The 18,765-nt window shown below is 47.8% G+C and overlaps 1 protein-coding gene across 1 annotated transcript in view; it reads right to left on the bottom strand.

Annotated features, from left to right (window-relative positions):
- Positions 1–3,459: 3,459 nt before the first annotated feature.
- LMNTD1 (lamin tail domain containing 1) overlaps positions 3,460–18,765 on the bottom strand; it is a 115,799-nt gene continuing 100,493 nt past the window's right edge. Inside the window, exons 10-11 of the mRNA XM_029051538.2 lie at positions 12,823–12,914; positions 3,460–3,744 (exon numbers count right to left, since the gene is read on the bottom strand). Coding sequence (XP_028907371.1) covers positions 3,658–3,744; positions 12,823–12,914 — 179 coding nt within the window. The 3' untranslated portion in view covers positions 3,460–3,657. The remainder of the gene's footprint in view (positions 3,745–12,822; positions 12,915–18,765) is intronic.

The following is an 18,765-nucleotide window of genomic DNA, read 5'->3' as shown; positions in this document are numbered from 1 at the left end:
TTAGACTGTGAGTTGGTGATGAACAGGAAACATGACTGTTAATTTCTGATTCTGCTCTTCTGGATCAGATCCAGATTTTGTAGTAGACTCTCCCAAGTGCTCAGTATCTACCCTGCATGTAGTAAGCACTGAATGAATACCACTGATTGATTGATTGATCACCACTGCTACGCTGGGTAATAATAATAATAAAAATGATTGTATTTGTTAAGCATATACTATGGGCCAGGCACTATACTAAGCGCTGGGGTAGATGCAAGGTAATCGGGCTGGACCCGGGCTCTGACGCACATGGGGCTCACACTCTTAATCCCCATTTTCCAGATTAAGGGACCTGAGGTGCAGAGAAGTGAAGTGACTTGCCCAAAGTCACACAGCAGACGTGGATGAGGCGGAATTAGAGCCCAGGTCCTTCTGATTCCCAGATCCTTAGTGTATCCACTAAGCCATGCTGCATCTCATAATTGCGGTATTCGTTAAGCACTTACTATGTGCCAGGCACTGTATGAATGCTAGGGTAAATACATTGTAATCGGGTTGGACACAGTCCCTGTCCCACATGGGGCTCACACTCCCCATTTTGCAGATGAGGGAACTGAGACCCAGAGAAGTGAAGTGATTTGCCCAAGGTCCCACAGCAGAAAAGAGGCAGAGCTGGAATTAAAACCCAAGTCCTTCTGACTCCCAGTCTTGGGCTTTACCCACTAAGCCACACTGTACTCTCCTTAGCACTTGGGAAGCACTTGGGAAGCAACTTTACTTAGTGGAAAGAGCCCGGGCTTGGGAGTCAGAGGTCATAGGTTCTAATCCCGGCCCCTCCACTTATCAGCTGTGTGACTTTGGGAAAATCACTTCACTTCTCTGTGCCTCAGTTACCTCATCTGTTAAATGGAAATTAAGACTGTGAGCCCCATGTGGAACAAGCTGATAACTCTGTATCTGACCCAGAGCTCAGAACAGCGCTTGGCCCATAGTAGGTGTTAAACAAACACCATCAATATTATTATTAGTAGTACAGTGCTCTGCACATAGTAAGCATACATTAAAGACCACTGATTAATGCACACTGCACCCTAAGTGGAACTTGGGGGGAGAAGGAGCGACCGCAGAGACCCAAACAGCTGCCTGTTGGACAGCTGAAACTGAGAAACCAGAAGAATACTAATAATTATGGTAATGGTAAATCGCTTACTACCTGCCAAACACTGTTCTAAGCACTGGGGTCTTGTCTTATGCGGTCGAGTCGTCTCCAACCCGTAGAGACACCATGGACACATCTATCCCAAAACATCCTGCCTCCACCTGCAATCGTTCTGGTAGCGGATCCAGAGAGTTTTCGGAAGTGGTTTGCCATCACCTCCTTCCGCGCAGCACAGCTGAGTCTCCGGCCTCGACTTTCTCCCACGGCGCTGCTGCCCAGCCCAGGGGAGTTTCGACTTGTAGCCGATGACCTGCCACTAACTAGCCACTGGCCAAGCTGGGAATGGAACGGACGGGCCTCTGCTTCACTCTCCCTCCCGTAGCCAAGACTGGTAGAGGACTGGAAACTCTCCAGGTGCCAACTTGAGGAGAAGTGCTTCGGGAGATACAAGGTAATCCTGTTGGGCACAGGCCCTGTCCCACATGGGGCTCACACTTTTCATCCCCACTTTATAGATGAGGGAACGAAGGCCCAGAGTAGTGAAGCGACTTGCCTGAGGTCACACAGCGGACATGTGGCAGAAGACGGTAAAACTCATCCTCAGACAGTGGTGTGAGCCGGCTGGAAATTGGGAGCCAATGGCTTAGGATGGATCAGGATGATATGATGCAATGGCCTCGAGAAGGGAGAGGCTCTTTCGGAGCAGAGCTGTGCATGGAAAGAGAGACAAGGAGACTGAAGAGAAAACAGCTCCAGGTGCTACAGAACAAATACAAAAACCCAACAAGGGATGAGTTTTTTGTGTCCTCAGTTTGTCCAGAACTGTAGGGAAGCAGCACGGCCTAGCGGCTAGAGCACGGACCTGGGAGTCAGAAGGTCCTGGGTTCTAATTCTGGCTCAGCCACCTGTCTGCTCTGTGGTTTGGGGCAAGTCACATCACTTCTTTGGGCCTCAGTTGCCTCATCCGCAAAAAGGGGATTAAGACTGTGAGCCCCACATGGGCCCAGGACTGGGTCCAACCTGATTGTTTTGTATTAACCCCGGTACTTAGTACAGTCACTTCACTTTTCCAGGCCTCAGTCACCACATCCATAAAGTGGGATTAAGAATGTGAGCCCCATGCGGGAGAGGGACGGGGTCCAACTAGATTTGCTTGTATCTACCCCAGTGCTTAGAATGGGCACACAGTAAGTGCTTAACAAATAGCACAATTATTATTATTATTGTTAGGGCCCATAATGGCCTTTTCAGCTCGCTTCACTACCAGGGCTATTTTCTTCTAATTCAAAGGGCAACTCTAAATAGGTAAATTTAACAATATGAGAGAAGCTGCTGGGCCTAGTGGAAAGAGCCTAGGCTTGGGAGGCAAGGATCCGGGTTCTAATCCTGGCTCTGCCCCTTGTCTACCATGTAACCTTGGACAAATCACCTCACTTCTCTGGGTCTCAGTTACCTCATTTGGAAAATGGGGATTCGATATCCGTTCTCCCTCCTACTTAGATTGGGAGCCCCTCATGGGACAGGGACTGTATCCGACCTGATCATCCTGCATCTTTCCCAGCATTTAGAACAGTGCTTGACACGCAGTATGCATTTAACAAATACCACAAGTATTATTAACCCCAGAGGCCAGCTGTTGAGAAACACTTGGGAGATCACGCTTCAGTAGCTCAGCGGGTTCCTCTAATTAGGGCTTCGGGACTCTGAAAAGCAACGGAATGAGCTTTCGGGGGCGAACGTATCAGAGCTTAATTTTCATCCCTGGACACCCGTCCTTTCCCTCCCCTTCCCTTTCCCTCTCCCGTCTTAAGCCCCTGGTAATGAATGAGACTACAACTGGTCATTCGCTAATTCCCCCGGAAGGCTCGCGCCTCTGTGGTGCTGCCAGCAAGAAATTCTCCGTCTCCCGGGACAGATAGCTTCACCCAGATTGCTAGAACAGAAATGGATCCACGCCATTTCCAACCTACCCAAGAAACTCAAGCGTTATGGCCTAGTGGCTAGAGCCTGGGCCTGGAAGACAAGAGGACCCGGGTTCCAATCCAGCCGCCGCCACTTGTCTGCGGCGTGACCTTGGGCAAATCACCTCTCTGTGTCGCAGTCACCTCCGCCGCCAAATGGGGATGGAGACTGTGAACTCCACGTGGGACAGGGATTGCATCCAACCCGACTTGCCCGAGGTAACGGAGCAGACCGGTGGCGGAGCCGGAATTAGAACCCACGTCCCTTGACTCCCAAACCCGGGCTCTTACCGTTAGGCCCCGCTGCTGGCCGAGACCATCCCATTCAGCCGCGGGGACGGAAGAACTCACTGAAGGTCCTGGAGCATCTTAAGCCTCTGTTCTGTCAGGAAGAGGTGGGAAAAACCCGGCCACAACCCCCCCGGACTCTCAGGTAGGAGGGTGATGGAAGGCGACGCCAACCTTGATCCCTCACGGTGCTCGCGTTTAGAAGGGAAGGGGTCGGGGGATGGGAAGGCAGAGGAGGAGGGGGAAGCTCCACTGGGCAGGCGGAGGTCACGGCAGAGGCAGGAGAGGCCGGTCCCAGAAGGCGGATCCCGTGGGGACGCCGTGGCCCAGGTACAGCATTCCACCCAAGTTCGGCTGCCAGAGATAAAGGAAAACTCACCGTCAGGGGCCCTGCGGGGAAGATGCAACATTTTTGCAGATGCGACATTTTTGGCCACGTTGGTAGTAATGATAATAATGGTATTTATTAAGCGCTGAAATAATTTATAAATGTGGACATGAAGTGCTGTGGGGCTGAGGCAGGGAGACAGGCTTTAATAGAAATAAATAAATTAGGGACGTGTACGTTAATAATAATAACGGTGGTACTTGTTAAGTGCCGACAACTGTACTAAGCACTGGGGTGGAGACAAACAAATCGGGTTGGACACAGTCCCTGTCCCATCAGGGGGTTCTAGTTTCAAGCAGTGTGGCCTGAGGGATAGAGCATGGGCGGGGGAGTCAGAAAGATCTGGGTTCTAATATTGGCTCTGCCACTTTTCTGCTGTGTGACCTTTGGTAAGTCACTTCACTTTTCTAGGCCTCAGTTCCCTCATTCGTATAATAGGGAATACTTATTCATTCATTCAATATGAACTCCATGTGAGACATGAACTATGTCCATCCTAATTATCTTGTATCTACCCCAACGTTTAGTACAGTGCTTGGCAAATATAGTAAGCCCTTAACAAATACCAGATATATTTGTGATTTAGTTATCTCAACTGAAAAATCGGGATTACTGCTGTTAGCCCTGTATGGGACAGGGACTGTGTTCAACCCAATTACTTTGTATCTCCCCCAGTGCTTAGTACAGTACCTGGCACATAGTAAGCGTTTAACAAAACACCACAATTATTATTATCAATGTACATGTCTCTAATTTATTTCTATTAATGTCTGTCTCCCCTTCCTCAGCCCCACCGAACTTTGTGTCCATATTCATAAATTATTTCTTTCTACTAATGCCCGTCTCCCCTCTAGGCTGTAACCTCTTTGGGGACAGAGAAAATGTCTACCAACTCTGTTTCACCGACTTCTCCCAAGTGTTTAGTACAGTGCTCTGCACGCAGTAAAGCGCTTAATAAATACCATCGATTGATTGGCCACTAAACTTCTCAAATCGGGTCGCTGGCAAGACCTGAGAACTTCCAGTCAGAGTTGAAAAGACCCAAAATGGTGGCTTTCTGACCTCTTTGTTCTTTGAAGCCCACCATCTCCCAATCCTCATCCCCATTAAAATCCCCGCTCCTTTTTTACTCCTACTCTCTCAATGGAAAGTGGGCACTTCCTGCACACGAAATTTTCGTTCTCTTTTAGAAAAGAAGCGATTTCTGATCAAAATGACCACAAAACTGTCCATCATGTTTACTGAGCGCTTACTGTACGCAGAGCGTTGTACTAAGCGCTTGGGGAGTTCAGCAGAACAATATAACAGGCACAATGAGTTTAGTGTAAATACTGTGCTGAAGTGACAGTGACCAGCACAGTGGCTTGGTAGTCACTGTGGACTTTTGCCATCCAGGCAAGTGCCAGAGCCGGGATTAGAACCCAGGTCCTCCGACTCCCAGGCCTGGGCTCTTTCCATTAGGCCATGCTGCTTCAGAGCTAAGATCTATGAATGACTATAGCTCTCAGATCTTGTCAGAGACCCGGGATGAAAGGTTTGGTGGTCAATCGATGGTATTTATTGAGCGCTTACTGTATGCAGAGCAATCATTCATTCATTCAAGCATATTTATTGAGCGCTTACTGTGTGCAGAGCACTGTACTATGCGCTTGGGAGAGGTCATTGCAACAGAGTTGGTAGACATGTTCCCTGCCCCCAAGGAGGTTACAGTCTAGAGGGGGACAGGCATTAATAGAAAGAAATAATTTATGAATATGGACATAAAGTACTGTGGGGCTGAGGAAGAGGAGACAGGCATTAACCATTTATTATGTTATTAACCATTTATTTATCTCGAGGGATATTAATGTATGTATGTATATGTATATGTATATAATGTATGTATATATATATATATATACATATATATATACATGTATCTGGGGTAGGAGGAAGGGGAGGAGGAGGAGAACAGGAGAAGGAGGAAGAGGAGGAGGAGAAAGAGAAGGAGGAGGAGGTGGCATTTCCCCAACAGGATGGTTAAACACTGGAATGAGTGCGGGAGGGAATTTGTGGAAACTCTGTGTCCGGAGGTCTTCAAAATAGATTCATCTCTCAGCTGCCTCGAGGGGATTAATGAGGTGTGAAGGCAGGGGTATAGACTGTATTCATTTACTCATTCAGTAGTATTTATTGAGCGCTTACGGTGTGCAGAGGATTGTACTGAGCACTTGGGAAAGTACCAAACAACAATAAGGAGACACATTCCCTACCCATGACAAGCTTACTGGTTAGAGCGGGGAGACAGACATGAATAGAAATCAATCGGTGACAGATACGTACGTAAGTGCCGTGGGGTTGGGAGGGGGGATGAATGTAAGGAGCAAGTCTGGGCGATGCAGAAGGGAGTGGGATAAGAGGAAAGGGGGGTCCTGATCTGGGAAGGCCTCTTGGAGGAGATGGGCCTTCAGTAGGGCTTTGAAGGGGGGGAAGAGTCATTGTCTGTGGGATTTGAGGAGAGACGGCATTCCGGGCCAGAGGCAGGATATGGGCTGGGAGTCAGGGGTGAGACAGGCAAGATGGAGGCCCGTTGAGAAGGTTAGCGGCGGCAGAGGAGCGGAGTGTGTGGGCTGGGATGGAGAAGGAGAGAAGCGAGGTGAGGTAGGAAGGGGCAAGGTGGGGGAGTGTTTGACCCATGTTCCCTTCCTCATCTCAAACTCTACAATCCTAAAGGAGCATTTTAACAGCTTTAGCCAGAAATGGGCCAAAGCGGAAATTTTCTCAGCTGAATTTATTTCATGAACATTTAATACATAACGAGCATCTAATTTTAGCTCTCTCCAGAGGTATTTTTTATGGTATTCGTTAAGCACTTACTATGTACCAGGATGGGGTAGATGGAAGGTTGGACACAGCACACATCCCACAGAGGGCTCACAGTTTTAATCCCTATTTTACAGATGAGGGAACTGAGGCACAGAGAAGTGAAGTGACTTGCCCAAGGTCACACAGCAGACAAGTAGCGGAGCTGGGGTCAGAGAAGCAGCATGCGTTAGTTGCAAGAGCCTGGTCTTGGGAATCAGATGACGTAGGTTCTGATCCCAGCTCCTCCACATGTCTGCTGTGTGACCTTGGGCAAATCATTACACTTCTCCGTGCCTCAGTCACCTCATCTGGAAAATGGGATTGGGACCGTGAGCCCCATACAGGACAACCTGATTACCTTGTATCTGCCCCAGCTCTTAGAATAGTGCTTGGCACGTAGTAAGCACTTAACAAATATCATAATAATAACAATAATGATAACCCAGGTCCTCCTGATTCCTAGGACTGGATTCTTTCCACTAGGTCATGCTGCTTCCTTCTGGTATATGGAGGGAATTCATTTATATGGATTCTGTTATATTTTCCCTAGCTTTTAGTACAGTGCTCTGTACACAGTAGGTGCCCAATAAATGTTTTTTTAATGGATTGATCAATTAATAAATAAGGGATTATTGTTACCATAACTAACCTTTACTCTCCTAGGTAATGAGGAGATCTTGCCGCAGGAAACACTGTAGCTTACTCTAAAGTTGACTAGGTTTTTATAGTTCCTATTCTTCCTGGATAATTTTCCTCTCCATCCAAACTGCTAACACGTTAATCCAATCACTTACCTTTCCCACCTTGATTACTATTATCAGCCTCTTTGCTGGCCTCCCTGCCTCCTATCTCTCTCCTCTCCAGTCCCTACTTCGCTCTGCTGCCCAGATCATTTTTCTATAAAAACGTTCAGGCCATGTTTCCCACTCCTCAAGAACCTCCAGTGGTTGCCCATCCTCCTCCACATCAAAAGCAACTCCAGGAAGACAGGATTTTTGCCTCAGAAAAGGCACCCAAGAAGCGTGCGGCCTCTAAGGATTGCTTCATGGATGGCGTATTCAGTGCTGCCCTCCACACCTCCATACTTTTCTACCAGCTCTTGCTCTCCCTGATCATTTCATTCCAACTCGCCGCCGACCTCTGTTCCTGTCCTGCTTCTGGCCTGAAAAGCCTTTCCTCTTCATAACTGACAGACTATTCCTCTCCCCACCTTCAAAACCTTAAAGAAGGCACATCCCCTCCATGATGCCTTCCCTCATTAAGCCCTCGTTTCCTCTTCTCCCATTCCCTTCTGTTTCGCCCTGGCTCACTCCCTTTATTCACCCCTCCCTCCCAGCTCCACAGCACCTATATACAGATCTGAAATTCATTTATTTCTATAAATGTCCATCTCTCCCTCAGGACTGTAAACTCGTGGGCAGACAATGTGTCTGTTTATTGTTCTATTGTACTCTCCCAAGCGTTTAGTACAGTGTTCTATCAGTCAGTTATTAAATGCTTTCTGTGTGTAGAGTGTGCACAGTGCTTATTCTGAACAGAGTAAGCATTCAATAAATATAACTGATTGAATTGATTAATTGATTGATTGATTGCTTTGTTTATTCAGTCAATTCAGCACCTTTTCTGACTCAAAAAAATTGTCGAATGGTTGGACTGAAATTGTTACCTGGGATGACCTGAGAGAAGTGAGGAGGTCACTTAATCTCTTTGTACCTTAGTTTTCTCTATGTACCTTAGTTTCCTCCTGCTAACAATATATTTAAGCAATCAATCAATCAATCAAGTAACCTTGGACAAATAGCTTCACTTCTCTGTGCCTCAGTTCCCTCATCTGTAAAATGGGGATTAAGACTGTGAAGTCCGTGTGGGGTGGGGATTGTGTCCAACCCAATCAGCTTGTATCTATCCCCATGCTTAGTACAGTGCCTGGCACAAGGTAAGCACTTAACAAACACCATTAAAAAGTTCCCATCAATTATTGATATTTATGGAGCAGTTGCTGAATGCAGAGCATTGTACTACAGGCTTGGTTAAAGGAAAATACAACAGGGTTGCACAAGAGATATCCTTTTCTGTTAAGTTGCAAGTTTTTAAATGTTTTCTTCTTGTTCTGCCATTTCATCACAATGTAGTACGAACTCTATTTGTTGAAGCTAAATTTGGCTTAAAATAGAAATGAAGTTCAGGTGTTTGAGTGGATGGTCAGAATCATGAACAGATCTGAAAAAATCAGTCTCCTTTAATTCACACCGATTAAGTCGGGTGGTACAATTTTCAATCATCCTCCTTCCATGCCTGGGATTGTAATAATAATAGTACTTGTACCATATGCCAATCACTGCTCTAAGCACTGGGGTGGATATAAATTAATAAGGTTGGATACAGTCCCTGACCCAAATTGAGCTCACACTTTTAATTCCCATTTTTTAAAGATGAGGTAACTGAGACACAGAGAAGTGAAATGACTTACCTCAGGTCACACAACAGACAAGGGACAGAGCTGGGATTAGAACCCATGACCTTCTGACTCCCAGGCCCAGGGTCTATCCATTGCGCCTCGCTGCTTCTCATGCTGACAGTAGTTAGCATGTGGTGGGAACTCTTTCACTCATTTATTTATTTATTCATTCATTCATTCATTCATTCATTTAATCGTATTTATTGAGCGCTTATGTGTGCAGAGGACTGTACTAAGGGCTTGGAAAGTACAATTCAGGAATAAAGAGAGACCATCCCTGCCCACACCGGGTTTACAGTCTCGAAGGGAGGAGACAGACATCAAAACAAGTAAACAGGCATCAGTATAACTAAGTAGAATTAGAGATACATACACATCAAAAGAAGTAAACAGGCATCTCAATAAAAACTGACCCGTGACCAACTCCTGCTTCAGGGAGAGACGAAAGAGAGTCAGAAGGAGGGGACTTTCTACTGATTAATTTCCAATAATTGAAACTGGGAGAATAGATCATTCCTAAATAATCTTTCCCACACTGCCTTCCTCCGCATGCTCTGAGTTCCACTGACTGGGGGGCCGCCTACAGTCAAGTGTTTAGTACAGTATTCTGGCCACAGCAGGCGCTTGATAAATTCTATTGAATGAATGATCTGTGCTCCTGGAGGCGGGAGCGGGCTCGAAGGTGACCTGGGACTCTTCCTCAGGAGCAGACTCTGACCTGGAACAAGGGCCTGGGGTCTCCTCCAGAACGGATACCCGCCATGAGGTACACTTTGCCATTAGAGGATTCTATTCATTTGCTATTGTTTTAATGAGATGTTCATCCCCTTGATTCTATTTATTTCTATTTATTGCTATTGTTCTTGTCTGTCCGTCTCCCCCGATTAGACTGTAAGCCCGTCAAAGGGCAGGGACTGTCTCTGTTACCGATTTGTACATTCCAAGCGCTTAGTACAGTGCTCTGCACATAGTAAGTGCTCAATAAATACTATTGAATGAATGAATTAGAGGAGTGAAGTGTATGGCCCGGGTTGGAGTAGGAGCGTAGCGGGGTGAGGTAGGAGGGGACAAGGTGATGGACGGCTTTAAACTCCACGGTGAGGAGTTTTTGTTTGACGTGGCGGTGGACGGACAAGAACTGGAGGTTCTTGAGGAGTAGGGAGACTTGACCTGAATGCTTTGGCAGGAAAATAATAATAACAATAATGGTGTTTTTTAAGTGCTTACTATGTGCCAAGCACTGTACTAAGCGCTGGGGTAGATACAAGGTAATCAGGTTGTCTCATATAGAGCTCACAGTCTTAATCCTCATTATACAGATGAGGTAACTGAGGCACAGAGAAGTGACTTGCCCGAGGTCACCCAACAGACAAGTGGAGGAGCCGGGATTAGAACCCATCTCCTTCTGACTCTCAAGACCATGCTCTATCCACTACGCCATGCTGCCTCTCAGTATTTGTTAAGTGCTTACTATGAGCCAAACACTGTTCTAAGCACCGGGGTAAATGCAAAACAATCAGGTTGTCCCTTTGGGACTCACAGTCTAATCTCCATTTTACAGATGAGGAATGATCCGGGCAGCAGAGTGAAGTATGTAGTGGAGTGTAGAGAGGCAGGAGGCTGGAAGGTCAGGAAGGAGACTGAGGCAGTAATCAAGGTGGGAGAGGAAAATTGCTTGGATTAATGTGGTAAATCCTTCCTCTGGAGTTGATTGCTACAGTGGGGGAGAGGAGCAGAGACCACCCGGGCCCTTCTTCTGGAGCTGACGCCCATAGCGGGGGAGGGAGGCAGAGCGAAAGGCCTCATGGTGGAAGCTCAGGAGATGGTCTCTGGCTTACAGGGTGACCTAGTGGAAAAAGCCCGGGCCCGGGAGTCAGAGGATCGAACTTCTAATCCCGGTTCCCTCACGGGGCTGCTGTGTGACTTTCGGCTAGTCACTTCACTTCTCTGTGCCTCAGTTACTTCACCTATAAATCGGGGATTAAATCCTACTCCCTTCTCCTTGGAATGTGAATCCCATGGAGGACAGGGACTGTATCCTGCCTGATGAACTTGAGTCTATCCCAGCACTTAGAACAGTTCATTCATTCATTCGTATTTATTGAGCGCTTACTGTGTGCAGATCACTGTACTAAGCGCTTGGAATGTACAATTCGGCAACAGTTGGAGAACAATCCCTGCCCAACAATGGGCTCACAGTCTAAAAGGGGGAGACAGACAACAAAACGAAACAAGTAGTCAGGAATCAGTACCATCAAGATAAGTAGAATCATAGATATATACACAACAGTGTTTGACACATAGAAAGTGTTTAACAAATATAATAAATAGGCAGTCTCTCCACCTTCAAAGACTTATTGAAGGCTCATCCAAGAGGCCTTCCCTGGCTAAGCCCTCCTTTCCTCTTCTCCCACTCCCTTCTGTGTCACCCTGACTTGCTCCCTTTACTCACCCCCCTTCCCAGTCCTGCACCACTTATGTCCAGATCTGTCATCTATTGATTTCTATTCATGTCTGTCTCCCCCTCTAGACTGTAAGCTCGCTGTGGGCAGGGAATGTATTTGTTACAGTGTTAGACTGTACTCTCCCAAGCACTTAAAACAGTGCTCTACACACAGTAAGCACTCAGGTAAACATGATCGACAGTCTCCTGAATGATGATCATAATAATTGTGTATATATCCCTGATTCTATTTATTTTGATGATATTGATTACTTGTTTTGTTTTGTTTTGTTGTCTGACTCCCCCATTTAGACTGTGAGCTCGTTGTTGGGCAGGGATTGTCTCTGTTGCCGAACTGTACATTCCAAACACTTAGTACAGTGCTCTGCACATAGTAAGCGCTCAATAAAAATGATTGAATGAATGAATAATAATATTAATAGTAATAGTGATGATGATAATAATGATAAAATAGTGTCTTCCACCTGGGACACATGTGGGTTGTATCACAATATTGGCTTTGAGGGTGAGTGCCAGATTGTGCCACGTGACTGCCAGAGACCAATCATGGGGAGATGGCACCATGTTGGGTTGTAGTTCAACTCCTTCTATGGGATTGGTAGATTTCATTCACTAATTCAATAGTATTTACTGAGCACTTACTATGTGCAGAGAACTGTATTAAGCGCTTGGAGTGTACAATTCGGGTTGTTGGGATGCCATCGTTCATCATTCAATCAAACACCTTTTTATGTAAATCGCACCCCCATCACTTACCCTAGGAACCCCCTCAGGGTCCCTAGCATTGTTAGTGGCACTGAAGGATGCCAAGTAATAATAATAATCATAATCATAATTAATGTGGTATTTGTTAAGTGCTGTGTGCCAGGCACTGTACTAAGCACTGGGGTAGATACAAGCTAATCGGGTTGGACACAGTCCCCGTCCCACATGGCGCTCGCAGTCTTAATCCCCATCTGACAGATGAAGTACCTGAGGCCTAGAGAATTGAAGCGTCTTGCTCAAGTTTGTGCAACAGAAAAGTGGCAGAGTCGAGATTAGAACCCACATCCTTCTGACTTCCAGGCCCCTGCCCTATCCACTAGGCCATGGTTTTTGAACCTCAAGAAGTTTACAATGGGATAAAGGAAAAAAAGCAGACGAGTAGACCACCAGGCTTATGCTAAGGTCAGGCAATGAACGACTTCCGTTCCATCTGGCGGGGCTTAGAGAACTTTCGGGTGTGTATTTTTGGCTTTTCCTTGGGTAGAATGAGGATTTGCATTAATTTCAACTTACTCCTTGAGATCGAGTGGGTCTCCCCATTCTTCTGTGACTCGGAGTTCCGGCGCTGACATTTCTGCTTCTTCGGGTCCCAGCCCAGAGGTTTCCTGCCAACATAAGGAAAAAAGGGAAGGAGACGAGAGAGGAGTCAGAGTGATTCAAGTTACTATCCAATTACGATTATCTTTCTTATATAATAATTATAATTGTGGCTTTTGTTAGGTGCTTACTACGTGCCAGGCACTGCACTGAGCACAGGGGTAGATACAAGGTAATTGGATTGGACACAGTTCCTTTCCCACACTGGGCTCACGGTCCTCAAGTCCATTTTACAGATGAGATAACAGAGGCACAGAGAAGTGAAGTGACTTCTCAGATAAATACTGGAGTAAAAAAGCAGTAAAAATGAGGTTTCTTTCACTTGAAGAACCATGATTTTCAGGACAGCATTTCAAGTCTAAATGAAGCCTCGACCCCACACCCAAGAAAGTGTAGTTTTTGGACTCTAGCACTTCATATTTTTTATTCATTCTTTCAATTCATTCAATCATATTTATTAAGCGCTTACTGTTTGTAGAGCACTGTATTAAGCACTTGGGAGAGAACAATAGAACAATAAATAGGCCCATTCCCTGCCCACAATGAACTTACAGTCTAGAGCAGGAGACAGACATTAATAGAAATCAAGAAATGACAGATGTGGACATAAGTGGTGAGGGTCTGGGATGGGGGACGAATAAAGGGAGCAAGCCAGGGCGAAGCGAAAGGGAGTGGGAGAAAAGGAAAGGGGGGGGCTTAGTCTGGGAAGGCCTCTTGGAAGAGATGGGCCTTCAATAAGGCTTTCAAAGGGAAGAGAGTAACTGTCTGATGGATTTGAGGAAGAAGGGCTTTCCAGGCCAGAGGCAGGACGTGGGCAAGGGATTGGCGGCCAGATAGACAAGATCGAGATACAGTGAGAAGTTTAGCATTAGAGAAGTGAAGTTTGCGGGTTGGGTTATAGTAGGAAAGTAGTGAGGTGAAGTAGGAAAGGACAAGGTGATTGATTGCTTTGAAGCCGACGGTGAGGAGTTTCTGTTGGATTGGAGTTGGATGGAGAACCACTGGAGGTTCTTGAGAAGTAGGGAAACATGACCTGAAAGTTTTTGTAGAAAAGGGAACTGGGCAGCCGAGTGAAGTATGGACTGGAGTCGGGAGAGACAAGAGGCTGGAAGTCCAGCAAGAAGGCTGATAAAGTAATCAAGGTGGGAGGGGATAAGTGATTGGATTGACTTGGTAATAGATTGGATGGAGAGGAAATGGTGGATTTTAGTGATTTCGTGAAGGTGGAACCAACAGGATTTAGTGATGGATTGACTATGTGGGTTGAATGAGAGTGAGGAGGATGGTGGTGCCATCTACGGTGATGGGAAAGTCAGGGGGAGGACAGAGTTTGGGAAGGAAGACGAGTTTTCTTTTAGACACGTTAGGCTGGAGATGACAGACGAGCAACCAAGTAGAGTTTCTTGAAGGCAGGAGGAAATGCGAGACCGCAGAGAGGGAGAGAGATGAGGGCTGGAGATGGAGATTTGGGAATCATCCACATAGAGGTGGTAGTTGAAGTCATGAGAGCAAATGAGTTCCCCAAGGGAGTGGGTGTAGATGGAGAATAGAAGGGGACCCTGAACTGAACCTTGAGGGACCAGCCCAAAGTTAGGGAGTGGGAGGCAGAGGAGGAGCCTGCAAAGAAGACAGGAGAATGAGAGGCCAGAGAGCTAGGAGGAGAACCAGGAGAGGACAGTGTCACTGAAGCTGACGTTGGATATTGTTTCCCGGAGAAGGGGATGGTCCACAGTGTCGAAGGCAGCTGAGAGATTGAGGAGGATTAGGATGGATCAGAGGCTATTGGATTTGGCAAGAAGGAGATCATTGGTGACCTATGAGAGGGTGGTTTCTATGGAGTGAAGGGACCGGAAGCCAGATCCTACTTCATAGCTGACAGAGCACCACTCTCCCCACCTTCCAAGCCTTATTAAAATCACCTTTCCTAGAAGATATGCTCCCTGATCAGTCTTTTATCTCCCCGCCATGTTCTCAGTCAGTGGTATTTATTGTGTGCCTACTCTGTGCAGTGTACCGTACTAAAAGCTTGGGAGAAGAGTCAGTAAGTCTATAGTATTTATTATTATTTTTTAATTGGTATTTGTTAAGCACTTACTACATGCAAAGCACTGTTCTAAGCGCTGGGGGGATACAAAGTGATCAGGTTGTGCCATGTGGGGTTCACGGTTTTAATCCCCATTTTAGAGATGAGGTAACAGGCACAGAGAAGTGAAGTGACTTGCCCACAGTCACATAGCTGACAAGTGGCAGAGCCGGAATTCAAACCCATGACCCTTGACTCCCAAGCCCATTTTCTTTCTACTGAGCTATGCCGCTTCTCTACTGAGTTATTTTTGACTTCTTACTGTATGCCGAACACTCCATTAAGTGCTTGGGAGGGAACAATATTACAAATAAATTCCCTGCCCACAATGAGCTCACTGTCTAACGGGGAGATAATAATTGTGGCTTCGTTAAGCACTTACTATGTGTCAGGCACTTTACTAAGCACTGGGATAGAACAGTGCTTGTCACATAGTAAGCACTTAACAAATATCATCATCATTATTATTATGCAAGCTGCTCCGGTTGGACGCAGTCCTTGTCCCACATAAGTCTCACAGTCTCAATCCCCATTTTCCAGATGAGATTACTGAGGTCCAGAGAAGTGAAACTGATTCTAACCTTCTCACTGGGCCTCGTTCCCGCCTGTCCCGCCGGCGACCCCTGGCCCACGTCCTACCTCTGGCCTGGAATGCCCTCCCTCCTCACAGCCGCCAAACAATCACTCTTCCACACTTCCCAGCCCTACTGAAGGTGCATCTCCTCCAAGAGGGCTTCCCAGATTAAGCCCCACTTTTCCTCAACTCCCCCTCTCTCCTCCCCATTGCCCCGACTCTTTCCTTTGCTCTTCCCCCTCCCACAGCATTTATATATATATATACATACCTATAATTCTATTTATTTATATTGATGCCTATTTACTTATAAATGATGTCTGTCTCACCCCCTCTCACCTATGAGCCCATTGTGGCCAGGGATTGTCTCTCTTAACTGCTGAATTGTATGTTCCAAACGCTTAGTACAGTGCTTAGAGAAGCAGCGTGGCTCAGTGGAAAGAGCCCAGGTTTGGGAGTTGGAGGTCATGGGTTTGTATCCCAGCTCTGCCACTTGTCAGCTGTGTGACTGTGGGCAAGTCACTTAACTTCTCTGTGCCTCAGTTACCTCATCTGTAAAATGGGGATTACTACTGTGAGCCTCACGTGGGACAACTTGATTACCCTGTATCTACCCTAGCGCTTAGAACAGTGCTCTGCACATAGTAAGCGCTTAACAAATACCAACATTTATTTTATTTTATTTTTGCTCTGCACACAGTAAGCACTCAATAAATACAAATGAATGAATGAATCCCGGCTAGACTCCTGTGTCAGCCTTCTCTCTGACCTCCCTTCCTCCTCTCTCGCCCCACTCCGGTCTATTCTTCACTCCGCTGCCCAGCTCATCTTCCTGCAGAAACGCTCTGGGCCTGTCACTCCCCTTCTTAAACAACTCCAGTGGTTGCCTATCGACCTCCGCTCCAAACAAAACTCCTCACTCTAGGCTTCAAGGCTCTCCATCACCTTGCCCCTTCCTACCTCTCCTCCCTTCTCTCTTTCTACCGCCCACCCCGCACACTCCGCTCCTCCGCCGCCCACCTCCTCACCGTCCCTCGGTCTCGCCCATCCCGCCGTCGACCCCCGGGTCACGTCCTCCCGCGGTCCCGGAACGCCCTCCCTCCTCACCTCCGCCAAACTGATTCTCTTTCCCTCTTCAAAAGCTTACTTAAAAATCCCCTCCTCCAAGAGGCGTTCCCAGACTGAGCTCCTCTTCCCCCTCTACTCCCTCTGCCATCCCCCCTTTACCTCTCCGCAGCTAAAGCCTCATTTTCCCCTTTTCCCTCTGCTCCTCCACCTCTCCCTTCCCATCCCCACAGCACTGTACTCGTCCGCTCAACTGTATATATTTCCGTTACCCTATTTATTTTGTTAATGAATTGTACATCGCCTCGATTCTATTTAGTCGCCATCGGTTTTTACGAGATGTTCTTCCCCTCGACGCTGTTTAGTGCCATTGTTCTCGTCCGTCCGTCTCCCCCGATTAGACCGTAAGCCCGTCAAACGGCAGGGACCGTCTCTATCTGTTGCCGACTTGTTCATCCCAAGCGCTTAGTACAGTGCTCTGCACATAGTAAGCGCTCAATAAATAAATACTATTGAATGAAAGCAACTTGCCCAAGGTCACACAAAAGGCAGTAACTTGTCAGCTGTGTGACTGTGGGTTAGTCACTTAACTTCTCTGTGCCTCAGTTACCTCATCTGTAAAATGGGCCTCACGTGGGACAACCTGATGACCTTGTATCTACCCCAGCGCTTAGAACAGTGTTCTGCACATAGTAAGCGCTTAACAAATACCAACATTATTAGAACCCACGTGATTAGAACCCACGTCCTTCTGACTCTCAGGCCCATGGCCTAGTGGCAAGAACGGGGCTTGGGAGACAGAGGACCTGGGTTCTAATCCTGGCTCCGCCACTTGTCCGTTGTGTGACCTTGGGCAAGTCACTTCGCTTGTCTGGGCCTCAGTGACCTCATCTGGAAAATGGGGATGAAGACTGTGAGCCTCACGTGGGACGACCTGATGACCTTGTATCTACTCTCCTGCTTATTAGCACTATTGTATTGTGTCTTACTGTACCATGTTGCTATATTAGCGATTTCGCTTGTTATCGTTTATTGTCGTCAGTGCTGCCACCCACCTCTCCGGCCTCACCGGCCGCCTGATTTTGAGTTTGATCAGGTCGCCCCTTAATCGAGCCTACCCCCGATCCTGGTCATCGCCCGCTTATTAACACTACTGTATCGTATCATACTGTATCATGTTGCTATATTACCGATTTCGTTTGTTACTGTTTATCGTTGTCAGTGCTGCCACCCACCTCTCTGGCCTCACCATGTCCCTCCTCCCCCCCTCCCCCCTCCCGCCCCTTCCTATCCTCCCCTTCCCCTTCCCCTTCCCCTCTCTCGCTCAGCTCTTTCCCGCTCTCTCCTCTGTCTCCTCCCCCCCCCCCGCCCTAGAACCCCACTTTACCAGCGCTACCCCTCTTCCCCCTCCCCCTACTCTCCCCCCCACCAAACCCCCTCCTCCCCCCTCCCCCCTTCTCTCTTCCCCACCCACGCCCCATCCCAGTCCTCCTGTCCCACCGCTACCCCTCGTCCCCCTCTCCCCATCCAGGGCCCCGCCACCTCCTTCCCATCCGAACCCTCCCCTCCCGCCGCCCTTCCCCCCCTCCCCCCTTGCACCCACAGCTACTTTCAAGTGTGGCCCGTGGAACCCCCGCTCTATTACAGGTAAGCTACCTTTCGTCCATGACCTTCTCCTCTCCCGCTCTCTCCTTCTCCTCGCCCTTTCGGAAACGTGGCTCACTCCCGAAGACACGGTCTCCGCCGCCGCTCTCTCCGGCGGAGGCCTCTCCTTCTCCCACTCCCCCAGACTCACCGGTAAGGGAGGAGGCGTCGGCTTCCTCCTCTCGCCCCGTTGCCGCTTCCGCGCTATCCCTCCTCCCCCCTCCCTCTCCTTCCCCTCCTTCGAAGCCCATATCGTTCGCCTCTACCACCCCCTCCGGATACTCGGCGCCGTCATCTACCGCCCTCCCGGTCCCACCTCCGACTTCTTCGACCACCTAGACCCCTTTCTCACCTTCCTTCTCTCCTTCTCTCTGCCCACTCTGATCCTCGGAGACTTCGACATCCGTATGGATGTACCCGACGACTCCTCTGCCGCCCGCCCGCTATCCCTCCTCGACTCTGCCGACCTCCTCCTCCACCGTACCGCGTCCAC

Source organism: Ornithorhynchus anatinus, chromosome 2 (genome assembly GCF_004115215.2).
Source record: "Ornithorhynchus anatinus isolate Pmale09 chromosome 2, mOrnAna1.pri.v4, whole genome shotgun sequence".
In the NCBI taxonomy this organism is placed as follows: Eukaryota; Metazoa; Chordata; class Mammalia; order Monotremata; family Ornithorhynchidae; genus Ornithorhynchus; species Ornithorhynchus anatinus.
Note: the sequence above shows the minus strand (reverse complement) of the source record. Positions and strands in the feature narration are given on the sequence as shown.